The sequence below is a fragment of the Hemicordylus capensis genome, chromosome 12, assembly GCF_027244095.1.
Source record: "Hemicordylus capensis ecotype Gifberg chromosome 12, rHemCap1.1.pri, whole genome shotgun sequence".
Taxonomy (NCBI): Eukaryota; Metazoa; Chordata; class Lepidosauria; order Squamata; family Cordylidae; genus Hemicordylus; species Hemicordylus capensis.
In genome coordinates, this window is record NC_069668.1 from 5,520,014 (window position 1) to 5,535,768 (window position 15,755).

General features: G+C 45.7%; 1 protein-coding gene across 4 annotated transcripts in view; it reads left to right on the forward strand.

Annotated features, from left to right (window-relative positions):
* TBX4 (T-box transcription factor 4) overlaps positions 1-15,755 on the forward strand; it is a 132,586-nt gene that overhangs the window by 68,386 nt on the left and 48,445 nt on the right. For all 4 annotated transcript variants that reach the window (XM_053274545.1, XM_053274548.1, XM_053274546.1 and 1 more), the window contains one exon: positions 4,088-4,182. In XM_053274545.1, coding sequence (XP_053130520.1) covers positions 4,088-4,182 — 95 coding nt within the window. The remainder of the gene's footprint in view (positions 1-4,087; positions 4,183-15,755) is intronic.

Consider the following 15,755-nt stretch of genomic DNA (forward strand, 5'->3'; position numbering starts at 1 on the left):
GTTAAAGGGGTCTCTTTCATCGAGTGAGTGAAGGCCAAAAATAGTGTGGTTGTGGAGCTCTGTGTCTGCAACTCCCAGAGTGATGTTTTTGCTCAAAAAACAACAGCAGAGGGGAGGGGTGCTTTGGATCAGGAGTATGGAGTGTGGGGAGAGGGTTCCAATCTTGACCCTCTTGCATCTTGGAAGCACACAGGAGAGGAGAGCTGGTCTGGTGGGAGCCAGCATGACTTGTCCCCTTAGCTAAGCAGGATCCGCCCTGGTTGCATATGAAAGGGAGACTAGAAGTGTGACCCCTGTAAGAGATTCCCCTCAGGGGATGGGGCCGCTCTGGGAAGAGCATCTAGGTTCCATGTTCCCTCCCTGGCAGCATCTCCAAGATAGGGCTGAGAGAGACTCCTGCCTCCAACCTTGGAGAAGCCGCTGCCAGTCAGGGAAGACAATACTGAGCAAGATAGACCAATGGTCTGACTCAGTATGTGGCAGTTTCCTATATTCCTATGTTGCATATCACAGCCTTAAGCCAAATCGCCCCTCCCCAGAGTAGCTATTAACTAGGGAGTCGGGGACATATGGGCAAAAATTTTGCCCATCAGTTTTACCTTTTGTGGCTAATAGCGTTGGGGGAGACAACTTAAATTGGGGAGTCGGTGTGGGGATAAAGGGTTATACTCTTCCCCCCTCTTGCTTCAGTCAAATTGGGTGTTCACCCCACCCATGGCTGCTTTTTGAAGGAAAAAAAATATGTGGAGAATTCCAAACGTGGGAGCTCGGACACAGTGTGTGGTTTGCTCTTAATCTGGAGAAAGCAAGCAAGCTGTAAAAATCCTGATAAAATAAAAATGTTCTTATAAAATAGTCATAAAATCAATTGTTTAGTTCAGGGTTAAGCTCTGTATTCTCAAGGACTGCCTGTTCTTCAGATAGAGGGCTGGAAATGTATTTGGTTGCAGAAATGCCCCCATCTCAACCCACTGGCACCCCAGCCCTGCAATAAAATTGGCACCATTTGTAGTTAGGGCACATGTGTGGGGCACACGTGCGGGCGTTACAAGACAAAATCCACAGAGGAAGGATTCACCAATTGGAGTCCCCACATTCTGTTGGAGAATCTTCTTATGTGGTGTTTTGCTTCCCTGGATAGATTATAGGGTTTTGCATGTAGAATGCCCCATGTTGAGCCTCTGGGATGTTGGGTAGCAGGCTGGGAAAGACCTGGAGAAGCATCATCAGGAGGAGACAGGCATCAGTTAGATAGACCATGGGTCTGGTTCGGTCTCAGGCAATTCTTTGTATATTATTCCCATTCAGATTGTCCTGAAGTTGACACAGGCTGAGCATGAGCAGAGCAGTGTGCACAATTGCATGCATTATCTAGGTGGGAGCAACCTTGCATTGAAGGAATAGCATCCTGCATTTCCTCTGCAGCAGGGAAGTCTCAAATAGGAAGAATGGGGACACACTCTGGGATGAACCAGAGTCTTGGTTTTCTTGCCAGGAGAAACTGTTGATGTTCTGGACCAAACAAGATGAGACTTGAAAGTTCTCATGATTGGAATGTCAGCCCCTATAAACATGGTTTAGGTTTATTTCTTACATAATTCTTTTGTTCAGCATTCCTCAAATCAATATAAAACTTTTGGGAAGGGCTTTAATTATGAATTAATAATGAAGTGAAGCTCTGTCTTAACTCATGATAACATTGGTTTGATAGCGTATGGCTCTTTCTGGTCTTCTGGGGATTTATGTCTTGATCATGTTTGAATTCATGCTGTTTTATAATTAAAAAATATCATGAATAAAACCAGCCCTGGGGTGTATGAATTAGAACTATGGAGGGAGGGGAGTGTCTAGCCCTTTCCCAGTGATGTGAATTTTCAAGAAATGTTCGTATAGGCTGCCCTAAATCAATTGGGGATATAATCATATTTATTGATGATTTTCTGTTTAGTAAGCAGAACTTTAAAATATGTTATTTTTATGTGCTATATCAATATTTTAATTGTTTCCAATAGCCCAAAACATTCAAACGGAAACGTTTGATTAGGGGTGGGGGAATTTGATTAGAGGTGGGGAAAAGTGCCAGTAAACCACATTTAATGTGGTTTAGATATTATAGTCAACCATATTCAAAGCTTTGTTTGGAAATTATGGGTAGCAGCCAGACTAAATTAATTAGTCCCACTGAAATTAGTGGAACTTAAGTTATTCATGACTAACTTGTCTCCTTGACCTCAGCGGTGCTTATTCATAACTAGCTTAGTCTGGATGCTTCTCTGTACTTGTTAGAAATCTTTGCCATCAGAGCTTGGTAAATTCCAGCTGCCAGGGACCCATGGCACCTAGAAATTTAACTATAGTGACTAAACTAGGATAGTCAGAGATAGTTATTTAATGAAGTCTCTATTTTACCCAGGCCACCTTGTGTCTGTTCTACTAAAGGGGACACAAAGGAGCCCATTTCTCCCCCCTGCCACATAGTGTCCGCCACTAAGTCCATTAATTGTTCCAAGTGTCCGTTGTCTGGCTCCTATTTTTGGGGGGGCCGACTCCTGGATCCGAATAAAATGTGTCAAGGCCTATAGCATACAATAGCATGCACACATTCCCTTACACTGAAGGCAAAATGAAGGCACTGAAATGTGTTAACTTACTAATCTTAGCATGCCTTAAGGTCTGTGCATTATTTATATAGATCTTTCCTGCGTATTTCCTGGAAAAAAAATCTGTTTACAGATTTGACATTGTCCAATTTGACTGGCAGTGTAATAATAATAACAATAATGAAGATCACCATCATCTTTATTTGTTAGCAGCCTCGTAACAAATTGTTCCCAAAAGTGGATCACAACAACACAACAGTAAAAAAATTTTTTTTTTCATTATACAGGATTTATGAAACAATGCATTGTTTGCACATGGAAGTTTTTCTGCAGAAAAAAATAGCAGTAGAAAATTTTCTGCCCCACATTGCTGCCCTTTCCCTATGCACTCCATTCCTTATCCGAATCCCCTCCCTACCAGATCCCCACAAAACTTGCTTTAAGCTCTGAAGGGGACAACTTATGAATATACAGTTTCCCCTTCTGTGAAGGGGCATTCCAGATGTCCTACATAGGCGGGATGAATGGATTAGCTTTAGTCTGAATTACTCTGACAGGGCTGCACAGCTTCAGCCCTCCTGCAGATAATGGGCTGAAACTTCCATCATCCCTGACTATTGGCCACTGTGGCTGGGGATGATGGGAGCTGTAGTCCAAAAACAGCTGGAAGGCCAAAGTTGTGCAGCTCTGCTCCAAGAAAACTCCTTTGTACAGAAATTCTTTATAGTGTGTATTTTTGCAACCTCTTGTTTTGTCATGCATTAAGGAATGTTGTGGTGGTGAAGCCCTCTGGCAGTGATTGGTTGAGCTGACCTGATGTCACAGAAGGGCAGGGAAGGTGCTAGGTGCCTGGTTGCCTTTGGCTGAGCTGTTCTAGTTGGTGAGTCTCTTTCACCTTAGGCAAGAGAAAGGCCAGCCAAAAGGAAGGCAAGGAGGGGCACTGGAAAAGAGAAGGCTGATAAAAAGAGAACTAGCAGGGAACAGAGAGGCGGGGAGCACATGGCCAGAGGCCGCAGAGGTGAGGAAGTCCAAGAATGAAGTGGTCAGCCCTTCAGAACTGGCATCAGTCTCCAAGTGACTACTGAAAGCAATGCTGGGGATTTGATTGGCTTGGTCTCATGAAAAAACAAATGGGATTGGGGATTGCTTCTCCAGTTAGTGGAAGCGATCCTGTCCAGGTACCACATCTTGACAGAAAACAACTAGAGGAATATGCAGCAAGATATTCAGGCTTTTATTCTGCAGTTCAAACCAATTAGGTGACATCTTTTTAAAGGTAAAGTGTGCCGTCAAGTCGATTTTGACTCCTGGCACCCACAGAGCCTTGTGGTTTTCTTTGGTAGAATACAGGAGGGGTTGACCATTGCCTGTTGGTAAATGTCTGGGTTTAATGCTGCTTTGCTTCCTTCCACAGTAGCAGAGTTTCTCTTTCCTCTGCTCAAATTTGTGTGGCTTCCTCATTTTGTTTTTTGTCTCTTTTGTCAAAGACTATCGAAAACATCAAGGTATACCTCCACGAGAAAGAGCTGTGGAAGAAATTTCATGAAGCTGGCACAGAAATGATCATTACTAAAGCTGGAAGGTAGGTTTAAAATGATTTTTAAATGTCTTTGTAACTGCTGCTGCTAACTTTATAACAGGACATATACAGAGGCGGAGACCTGAAACAAAGGACTTTTGCTTTAATATGAGGTGACTGTTCCAGAATATCAATATGGCTGCTCATCAGATGGTTGATTACATGTACATCTCACCCTTCCTCCAAGGAGCCCAGAGTGATATACATGATAATGTTTATCCTCACAACAGCCCTGTGAGGCAGGTTAGGCGGAGAGAGAAGTGACTGGCCCAGAGTCACCCAGTGAGTTTCATGGCTGAATGGGGATTTGGTTTTCTTACAAAGTGTCCCTTAGAACTGCTTCCCTCCATGCAACATTTAGCAGAGCATTTTGGTTCCTACTTCATGTCACTTTCATGACAGTGGCATTTCATGCGTTTTTTTCACTCCAATGTTGATCAAGACTTTCCCCCTTGAATTCAATTGTGCCTGGATCCTTCAAACATGTCTCGCATGTACGGTTGCCAGTTTGGGATTCCAAAATGCTGGGTTAGGTTTTCTGCTTCCTCTTACACAGAGTACTGCGTACAATACTGGTTACCACATCTAAAAAAGGACATTGTAGAACTGGGAAAGGTGCAGAAGAGGGCAACCAAGATGATAGAGTGCCTTCCTTAGGAGGCAAGACTACAACACCTGGGGCTATTTAGTTTAGAAAAAAGACAACTGTGGGGAGACATGACAGAGGTCTATAAAATCATGCATGGTGTGGAGAAAGTGGAGAGAGAGAAATTCTTCTCCCTCTCGCATAACACTAGAACCCAGGGGTCATCCCATGAAACTGATTGCTAGGAAATTTAGGACCAACAGACGGAGGTACTTTTTCACACAACGCATAATCAACTTGTGGAATTCTCTGCCACAAGATGTGGTGACAGCCAACAACCTGGATGGCCTTAAGAGGGATTTGGGTAGACCTCCATGGAGAGGTCTATCATTGGCTACTAGTCGGAGGGCTATAGGCCACCTCCAGCCTCAAAGGCAGGATGCCTCTGAGTACCGGTTGCGGGGGAGTAACAGCAGGAGAGAGGGCCTGCCCCTTTCAACTCCTGCTTGTGGCTTCCAGCGGCATCTGGTGGGCCCCTGTGAGAACCAGGATGCTGGACTAGATGGGCCTTCTTGGGCCCGATCCAGCAGGGCCATTCTGATGTCCTTATGACTCCCTCCACAGAATTTCACCAATCTGCCACAACCCCTCCCCACAAGTGCTTGCAATTGCAAATCACTCAGAGCAGACCATACCCAACACAGCTGTCAAACTCCCCGTCATTTAGCCTTGTGAAAGTGTGAGTTTTGAAAAAAGCCAAATTACTGGCAATGGCCCCTCCACACATCACAGGAGAAGCGACGGGGCATAGCATAAATCTCAGTTTCCTCCCAAAAAACTACCACAAATCGAGGACTTTTCTACCCCGGACATAATTCGGGCCAAGCTAGAATGTGCAGCAGTAATTTGGGGAAAGCAGAATTGGGTGGGTACTGGTCCCTGATAGCTCGCAGGGACTTTGGGGTAAATCCAGCTGATATGTGGACTCTCACCCTCCATTCCGGAGGCGATGCGAGCTAAAAGCCCTGTGTGTAAAAAGTCCCAGGTGGTGAAGGGGCAAGAAGATGAAGCAACCATTGCTTCTTTTATCTCCTGCTTCCGCTGAATGTTGAAAGGCAACATTTCATTGCCTCGGATAACAGTTGGCAACATTATACTGGTGACGCCAAGGCAGAACCGAGCTGATCAGGGGCAACCCCTGGAGGAATTGGCTGTGTCATAGGCGGAGCCAGGACAGAATCTGCTGAGTCAGCAGCAGCAGAAGGAAGAGACCTGGTGGTTTATGGGTGAAGCCAGGGCAGAATTTCCAAAAGACTGCCTTTTTCAGACTACAGTCTTACCTGGCAGACTGTGATTTTACTAATCGGAACAGAAAAATAACTGGCTGGCGGACAACCTTACTCCCAACAGTTCATGTTAACTCAGAGTTACTGTGGTGGGTTTTAGTGAGCATGTGTTATGCATCTTACAGCCCTATCCTTGCTCCAACAGAACCTGGGATCCTGGGATCTGAGTTGCAGTATCTTCTTCCAGAGGAGGTACAGACCACACAACAGTGTTCAGTACAGTTTATTTACGGTTGCTGACCAGAGCACAACAGTGGTTTATTCGAACCAACTGGCTTTAAATAAACGTAGCTCTGAAACCCAGTTCAAACTTTGAACTTGGTTTATTTCAAGCAAGGTGGTTAGCATCAAGCAAGATTGGTTGGTTTGGGCATTGCGACCAATCTTGATTTGTTTCTAGCCTCGTTCGGAATTAGGATCCTTTGGTGGCTCATGTGCAGGCTCCCAAAATTCAGATACTGTGCGGAACCAGGATTTAACTGTGGTTAGTGTGATACCCAAATCGGCATAGCGATTTACCTGGGAAAGGGTCCAGAAAACAAAAACTTAAGCACGTGACTTTGGTAGCAATTCAGGTTCCCTTCCTGGTTTGGGTGTGGCAACCTGATGATGTAGGGCTTGGGTTGATTTTAAATATTGTAAATTGAGATAAAGAGAGACTCGTGACGGCGTAGAACCATCTTCCAGCAGCTGTCGGCCAAGTAGCCATCTTTCAGAAACATGTTATTCTTCCCCCCGATTTGAACTATAGGACAAAGCAGAAGGAAACTGACTCTATAAATTACCAAGAATTTATTACCAGTGTCTCCTTACTAGCTCATTACTCCCTCTTTAGTCCTGATCTGTGGGAGATGTTGAAAAAGCTGAGCAAACCCCACGCTGAAATGGGCATTGTGTCGTTGCCAAGTGTGTGTGATTTATAAAGTGGAAACATCTTTAAAATGCACTCGCTATCTTTCTAAGATTTGACTGTTTTCGTTATGGGAGGGGGAAAATGTGAGATTATTTTATATTAAGAAGATTGTCCAAAGATTTAACAAAGGAGTTTATGTTAACCTTAAAGTTCCCTGAACTTTGCATAAAATAGTTTGACTCCATCATGGATAAGATACGATTTGCAGAAGATTTTGAATGTTGCACCGCCTAAATTTATGAATTTTCTAGTGCCAGATTTGATTATGAAATGCTAGCATCTTTAAGCTCCTCGAAGGAAGTGCGGGATATAAATTCAATAAATAAATGAAAATGAAAATAAATGAAACATTATTTGAAAACGATGCGTTCGATACAGCACCAAGATCTGCTGACCGTTTCTCTTGTGCAAATTCCATTAAAATGAAATGAGAATCTCACTAATTTCTTTCTCAGCGGATTCTTCGTTCTTCCAGGAGGCAACTGGTTGTCCCCTGATAGAAACAGGGAATTATAATATCAGAAGAACCCAAGGTCATCCATTGAAGCTAAATGCTGGGGGATTCAGGACAGACAAAAGGAAGTTTAACGTGTAGTTAAACTCTGGAATTTGCTGCCAGGGAATGTGGTGATGGCTACCAATCTAGATCAGAAGTGTAGGTATAATTGAGCAGACGGGTTCCAAGAACCTGGGCCCCCCAGCTCCACCCCTCCCTATTTTCTTCATTATTGCCCTCACTCTGAGGGGCCTCTGGGGAGAGGGGCGGACACGGGCCCCCTCTCCCTTAGCTACCCCTCTGCTCTAGATGGTTTTAAAAGGAGATTCGACAGATTCATGGAGGATGGGGCTATCAATGGCTAGTCGCCTTGGTAGCTTTATACCGCCATCAGGATCAGAGGGGAAATGCCCCTGAGTGCCAGGTGCTACGGAACCCCAATGGGGAAGCAGAGCTGCCCTCTTTTCTTTGCTTGTGGCTTTCCAGATGCACCTGGCTGATTTGGATGCTGGGTTAGAAGGGTCTTGGGCCTGATCCAGCAGGGCTTTTCTTATGTCCTTAAACAGAACGCTGGAGCAGAAGGGCCTTTGCCTGACCCAGTGTGGAAGTTATTTCCTCCTCTATATAGTGCTGTTGGAGATACATTTATTTATAGAGATGCCATATTTTGGCCTGGTGAAACCCAGAATTTCGGGGGACATGGCAACTGTACTTATTTATCAGTTATATGATATACCCCCCCCTCTCGGCAGAGTACTCAATCCAAATAACAACATAAAATAAGATTAAAAACAATCAAAACACTTTTCACTGAATTAAAAAAAACTAAAAACAACTCACTGAATAAAACATTTAAAACCAATTCGCAGAGTAAAACGATGAAACTGTTTAAAATCAGTTTTAATTAAATTGCCTGAGAAAACAGGTATGTGAGAGGATGAAAGGACAGGGAAATGAAGCCAGGGGTAAACGGGGAATGAGGCTTAGCTAACAGTAATTAAAAAAAAAAACCCACACCACTGCAGCTTAAGTACATTTGAGAGATGGGGAGGTTGTGCTGAAGTCTTCCTGGAACAGGCGGGTTTTAAGGAGGGCTTTGAAGGAAATGGCACAACAGAGGTATTTTGGAAGACAGATATTATTACTCATTAGAGGAACAGAACCTCCATGTTCAGAGGCAGTCGACCTCTGGATACCAAATGCCACAGGTAAGCAACAGAAGAAAGCTGTTGCCTTTGTGCTGTCTGGGTGGGATTTCCAGAAGACTCTGGCTGGCTGCTTTTGGAAAGAGGGACATTGTTTGATGTACCGAGAACAGATTTCGGCTAGACCTTAAGAGGCATTTCCTAACAGCAATTGCTGTTGGACAGTGGAACAGTCTGCCTTGTGCAGTGGAGATGGTAATGGTGGTTTTCCAACAGAAAACCTGGACTGACCAGTTTTGTATCTCTGTGCCAGAGATATCATATTAGTTTTCTGTACTAAGCAGAGGGATGGAATAGAAGACCTCTGAGGTCCCTTCCCACTCGAAAATTATAGGCTTCTATTCCCCTTCTTATGGGAGATTGTGCCCCGGACTTCCATTGGCTTCTGAACCAGAACCAGGAGTGCACATTGTGAATATCACATGAAGACCCCCAGCACTGCCCCTGTGATGACCCCAGCCTGCAGTGACTGTGGGATCTCATTCCAGGTCCGGACAGAGGAAGTCTCCATACCCACCTCGGCTGCCCTGGCATTTTCTGCCAAGCACCAGAATGGGGCGATGGCTGGCAAAACACCTTACGCCCCGTGGCAAGGGTGAGCTGGAGGGCTAGGAACTTGGAAGACCCTGGGCCGAAACTTCAGAGAACTGCTGCCAGGCAATATTGATCAGGATGGACCAAGGGTCTGACTTCGGTATAAGGCAAGTTCATATGACAAGGCCTGGGTGCGATTCTTACCTGGTAGTAGACCACCTGCTTGGCATGCAGAAGGTTGCAGGTTTGATCCCTGGCCTCTCAAGGTAGGGCTGGGAAGAGGATTGCTACCAGTCAGAGCAGACAGCACCAGATGGACCGATGATCTGGTTCAGTATTGGGCAGCCTCCTATGCTGGTCCCAATGGCTTCTGCTTGTGATCAGGTTATTTGATGTGTTCGTCTTTTCATGCTCTTCTAGTTACTATACAAGTCTCTTTGGGCGTTTATTGAAATGGAAAGGCAGGTGTGTGTTTTAAGTATAGGAAGAGATTTAAGGGTGTGCTTAATTCTCCTGCTGAAGCCAAAAGGGTTTTTTAAATTTTATTTTAAACAGCAGATTCCTTGGGGCGTTGCGCCTGAAGGAATTTGCTGTGTCATAGCTAGGTGCTGGTCTTGTGGTAAAGTGTGCCGTTGAGTCGGTGTCGACTCCTGGTGATCACAGAGCCCAGTGGTTGTCTTTGGTAGCAAGCATCGATGGCCCCCTTTGCTAAGCAGGGTCCACCCTGGTTTGCATTTGAATGGGATACTATATGTGAGCACTGTAAGGTATTCTCCTTAGGGATGGGGCTGCTCTGGGAAGAGCAGAAGGTTCCCAATTCCCTCCCTGGCAGCATCCCCAAGATAGGGCTGAGAGAGACTCCTGCCTACAACCTTGGAGAAGCCGCTGCCAGTCTGTGAAGACAATACTGAGCTAGAAGGACAAAGGGTCTGACTCAGTATATGGCAGCTTCCTATGTTCCTATGGTGGCAGAAGGGAAGTCTGGTGGGCTTGGGGTGGGGGGAGCCAGGGCAGAACTTGGAGTTTACTGGCTTTTCCAGTAAAATTGTAGTACTGGTTTCCTGACAGACTGTGGTTTTACTGGTCAGAACAGAACTAGCTGGCTGATGGTCTTACTCCCAACAGTTCAAGTGGACTTTAGTGAGCATGCATTGTACATCTTCAAACCCCATCCTGGCTCCAAAGGAACCTGGTATAATATGTTCTATTTTGTCTCAAGATGTGGTGTTCTTCCAGAGTCTGGAGGAGGCAAAGATGACACAACAGTGATGGATGGTGCGGCCACATCTGGAGTCCTGCATACAGCTTTGGCCACTGTATCTTAAGAAGGATATTGTAGAACTGGGAAAGATGCAGAACTGAGCAACCAAAATGAGCAGGGGTCTGGAGCACCTTCCATATGAGGCTAGGCTACAGCATCTGGGGCTCTTTACCTTAGAAAAGAAGCGCCTAAAGGGAGACATGACCGAGGTGTATAAAATTATGCATGGAGTGGAGAGGGTAGACAGAGAGAAATTTTTCTCCCTCTCTCACAACACTAGAACCAGGAGTCACCCCGTGAAACTGAAGGTTGGGAAATTTAGGACCAACAAGAGGAAGTCCTTTTTCACACAGCACATAATTAATCTATGGAATTCTTTGCCCTGGGATGTGGTGATGGCCACCAGCTTGGATGGCTTTCAAAGGGACTTAGAGAGATTCATGGTGGACAGATTCAGGTCTATCAATGGCTACTAGTCTGGTGGCTGTGGGCTACCTCCAGCCTCAGAGGTAAAAGGCCTCTCAATCCCAGTTGCAGGGGAGCAGCAGCAACAGAGAGGGCATGCCCTCATCTCTTGCCTGTGGGCTTCTCAGAGGCATCTGGCGGGCCACTGTGAGGGCTGGATCCAGCAGGGCTGTTTTTATGTTTTTAAACTCTAGCCTGAAACCATAGAGAGCTGCTGCCAGTCAGTGTAGACAATACTTTGCTAGATGGACCAGTTGGTCTGACTCCGTATGTGGCAGCTTCCTATTCTAACAGTTTGCTTGATGGTTTGAATCTGGCTCTGTGTACCTGACCTCAATAATCCTTGTAACATCCCGGTAAGATTGGCCAGTATCACTAACCTGCTGCTGTTGATTGAAGGGCTAATGCTTGCCTGGGGCCACCCCGCAGTGGGATTAAGGGCAATGAGATTTGAATTGGGGGTCTTGCTGACTCACTGCTGTTCTCGCCTTCACTCTATTTGGGGTGGCGAGACTCAGAACATTCACCGGAGCAAACTTTGCAGCTCCGAAGGGGCATGTTAAAAATTGCACGAGGCTATGGAAAGAGTCTTTGGGTATCACCCACCCTACAATGTTGGTTGGCTGAAGTCAGCCGGGCTCCTTAACCCCCACCCCTTAGTGTTCTCCTACAGTATCCACGAAGACCTCTTGTTTTTAAGAGACAGTCGCTCAACCCGGAGGATGACGCTGGCCCGGCCTTTATGGGACCAATTAAATTTGTTATGAAACAGAGCGGAATCGTTAACCGTGATCCCACTTCTGCGATATTTATAGGACCCTCTTCGATATTTACGTTGGAATAACTGTAATCTAATTTTAGCTCTGTTAATGGTTTGAAAAAACCGAAGAGTGAGGAGTCATGCTCTTTTTTTGGTGGGGGTGCGTGTGGCCAGATCCGAACAAAAGCAACCCAGCTCCGCTTCTCTGGAAAGGCAATCTCGGTTTAAATCTTTTTCTGCCAGAGTACGGCTAGCTCTCCTTGCCCTATGTGTGAAAGACAATGTTTAAAGTAAAGCTCAGATGAGAGAGCCAGCCTGGATGCATATAAACTGAAACTCCTCCAGCGACCTCACCCCAAAGCAGGGAGGCTGCCGCACCGCCACCAGATAAATGGCTTCGATCTGTCCACAAGGCCACGAGTTCAAGGTTGCTTGTGTTTGGTGAAAGTGGGTTTGGGGCTGAAAAATGAACTAGCAATGAGAACTCCTGCTGAACCTGTATTGTTTGTTATTCTGGAGTATGATTATGGCCCAGGCTAATCCCGCACTTCAAAGAGGCCATCCCTTGCTTTGTATATAGAACGTCATGGCCAACTGGCGTGGGTGATAAGAGAAATCGGGATCAGAGCTTTGGGATGCCCTGGGAAAAAGGGACTCGGGTGGGAAACGCTTTGATCTCTTTCAAGTATTTTCTGAAGGCCATGTTCTGTTTCTTAAAGCAATTTTAAAAAACCCAGAATGGCATCTTTGGACTCTGCCTCATAGAGAGTGTGTAATATCGGTGCTTTTAAGTGGGGTAGGTGGGAAGAAGGTTTTGTATCAAGGTAACTTACATTTTGCACAAACAAAAGATGCATTCTGTTGCATGTGAATTATGCTAATTGGGACATATTTGTGCATGCTACATAACTTGGCTTGCTTCTGGTAATCCTATGGAGTCTTGCCCACTTGATACTTTTTTACTGATGTCATTACGCAGCATAAGGACTAGAAACTGGTGAAGTTTTTAAAATGCAAATGGAGTGTCTCAGAATGTTGATTTTTAACACCCAGTACCATCTCCTGCAGTTGTTGAATGCTGGGATTTAGCCTAAAGGGAGAGTCACAGAATATTTGCTGTTATAGTGGATTCCTTGCTCAGTGAAGGTAACTTGCATAAAACCCAAAATATTACATAGGAACATAGGAAGCTGCCTTGGTCAATTGAGCTCCATTTTGTCTACACTGACTGGCAGCGGCTCTCCCAGATTTCAGGCAGGCAGATGCTCTGCCACTGAATTACAGCCCCATCCCCTAAAGGGAATATCTACAGTGCTCACATGTAGTCTCCCATCCAAATGCAAAGCGTGGCAGACCCTGCTTAGCAGAAGGGACAATTAAAATGACTTGACTAGCAAGCCAGAGGTTGCTGGTTCAGATCCCCGCTGGTGTGTGTTCCCCAGACTATGGGAAACATCTTTATCGGGCAGCAGTGATATAGGAAGATGCTGAAAGGCATCATCTCATACTGTGCGGGAGGAGGCAATGGTAAACCCCTCCTGTATTCTACCAAAGTCAACCACAGGCCTCTGTGGTCACCACGAGTCGACACCGACTCGACGGCACACTTGACCTTTACACACGAGATCAGCGCTCTACCATAAAGGCATCTTAGAACACAACAGCATTATGCTTTAACTCATTCCTCTCTGTCTTGGTCCTGAGGTCCTTGATTTGTCGTGAATGGGAAGGCTCCCATTGGTGGTCCGAGACAAATTGCAGCTGGATCAGGACTGCAGCGTATGTGTGTGCGTGTGCGTGTTGCTAAAGCCCTTTCCCTTCACCATGGTCCTGAGCTTGATTGTGCCCGAATTCGACCGCTGTTTACCAAAGAAAATGCAAGATGCCCAACTGCTAAGCTTCTACCTTGGCTTGACCCTGAGATACTATTTCTTACCCTGGACTCCATCCCCACGGAGCCCTTTGGTCATTGGAAACGCAATGCTTTGTGGCTTTGGGCATGGTCAGCTGGCAAGGACTCTGTTGCTCCTGGCTGGCATTGCAGCTGCCTTATTGCTGGTAAACTGGCAGGGTTGTGAAAAAGGCAAGGCACGCCAGAAACCTCTGGCCAATGACGATACTCGGCACTCGAAGGCCAATCAATCTCTGGACGGACATTTTGGTTTTGGCATCATGTCAATGGCTTTGAACGCGGCCAGGAATTGGGACTACTACAAGAAATAAAAGGCGGTTAAATAAATAGAAATCCCCTCCGCGGTTTCTCCTCTCACAGCTCATTTAAAAGCCATTTGTGACTCTCCAAATGTGCCTGGGACAAACTGAACCCAGGAGGGAGCACTTCATTATCGGAGCAAATAAGTCACTCACACATCATCACTTGGCTATTTTAACCCTGTTCCTCTTTCTCCCCTCCCGGATTCTCCCTCGGTCTTGGACACCAGCAGAGCTTTGTTCAGTGCTGGGTTGCTAAACCGATCAGATTGCATCCAAAGACAGTCCAGGGATATTTACACCACGGCCTGAACAAGCAGCCATTCCAAAGCACAGGGTCTCTGTCGGATGAATTTAGCCCCGTCCTCTAAAGGCAGTGCAGATCGAAACCTGTTCCGGCAGTTGTGAATTCTGTACCTCTCGCCCACACTGCTAAATGAACCCTCTTGTGAGGTTTGATATGGGTGTACCAGATATGCCTTTTGTTGTTGTTACAAAAATTAAGTTCTGTTTTTCTTTCAAGAAACTCAAGTAAGGGAAAAAAAATCTGATTATACAATATAAATTTTAGTTTTTAAAGTACTGCTGGGCAACAAAAAAGGGAGCAAAGTGAAAGCAAACCAACTCAGGGAAAGCCAGGTGGAAAGGGTGGGTTTTTGCTGGCTGCCGAACAACTCCCAAAGAGGGGTTAGTTGGAGCAGAGAGTTCCATAGGTTAGGGTAGCTTCTGAGAAGACCCTCTCGCATGGCCTCTCGCAGGGAGGAGGAACAGGCAAGAAGGTCCCTTGAGATGCTCTCATGGGATGGACAGGTTCCTATGGGAGAAAGCCATCTTTCAGGTAGCTCAGTTGTCTTGGAGTTAGAGCTCTCTGCACAAAACTTATGGAACTTTTTGAGGTTCCTTGGGCATTGAGTCTGAAGCTGATTTGAGTTTGTAATCTGGACAAAACTCTTTCCAATTGTATAGTCCTCCTCCTTCTAGTTCTTGAACCAAGAGGACATGACTTATTTTATGCCATTCATTCAGCTTTCATAAGACATCCCAAGGCAGTTTACAAAAGTTAGGGAACTGGCCCTCTCCGTCCCCAGCACAGCACCCCTCCAGTGGCTGTTGCTGGTGTCTCTCTCATGTTTCCTTTCTTTTAAGATGGGGAGCCCTTTGGGGACAGGGAGCCACTTTATTTATTTATATCTATGTAAACCGCTTTGGGGACTTTTGTTGAAAAGCAGGATATAAATATTCATGGTAATTTAACCTCGGTTTGCTAGCCCACACTCAGCCCATTGCCCCTTCCATCCCGTTTCAGTACATCCACTGCTTCCCTAGGATCTGATGTAAGAGAAAGGTGGAGCTGAGTGCCATCTGCATATTGATGACACCTGGGTCTAAACCTCCTGATGATCTCTCCCAGGGGTTTCATGTTGATGTCGGAGAGGATTGCTGGTCTGGTGGTAGCAAGCATGACTTGTCTCCCTAGCTAAGCAGGGTCTGCCCTGGTTGCCTATGAAAGGGAGACTAGAAATGTGAGCCCTGGAAGATCTTCCCCTCAGGGGATGGAGCTGCTCTGGGGAGAGCATCTTCCAAGATAATGAACATTTATATACCGCTTTGCAAGTTTCCAAGCAGTTTACACCAATATAAATAAATAAATAAATAAATAAAATGACATGCTTCGTGCAAGCATGAATTGTTCCCTTTGCTAAGCAGGGTCTGCCTTGGTTTGCATTTGAGTGAGAGACTACACCTGATATTCCCCTTAGGAGATGGGGCCATAACTCAGCGGTAGAACATCTGCTTGA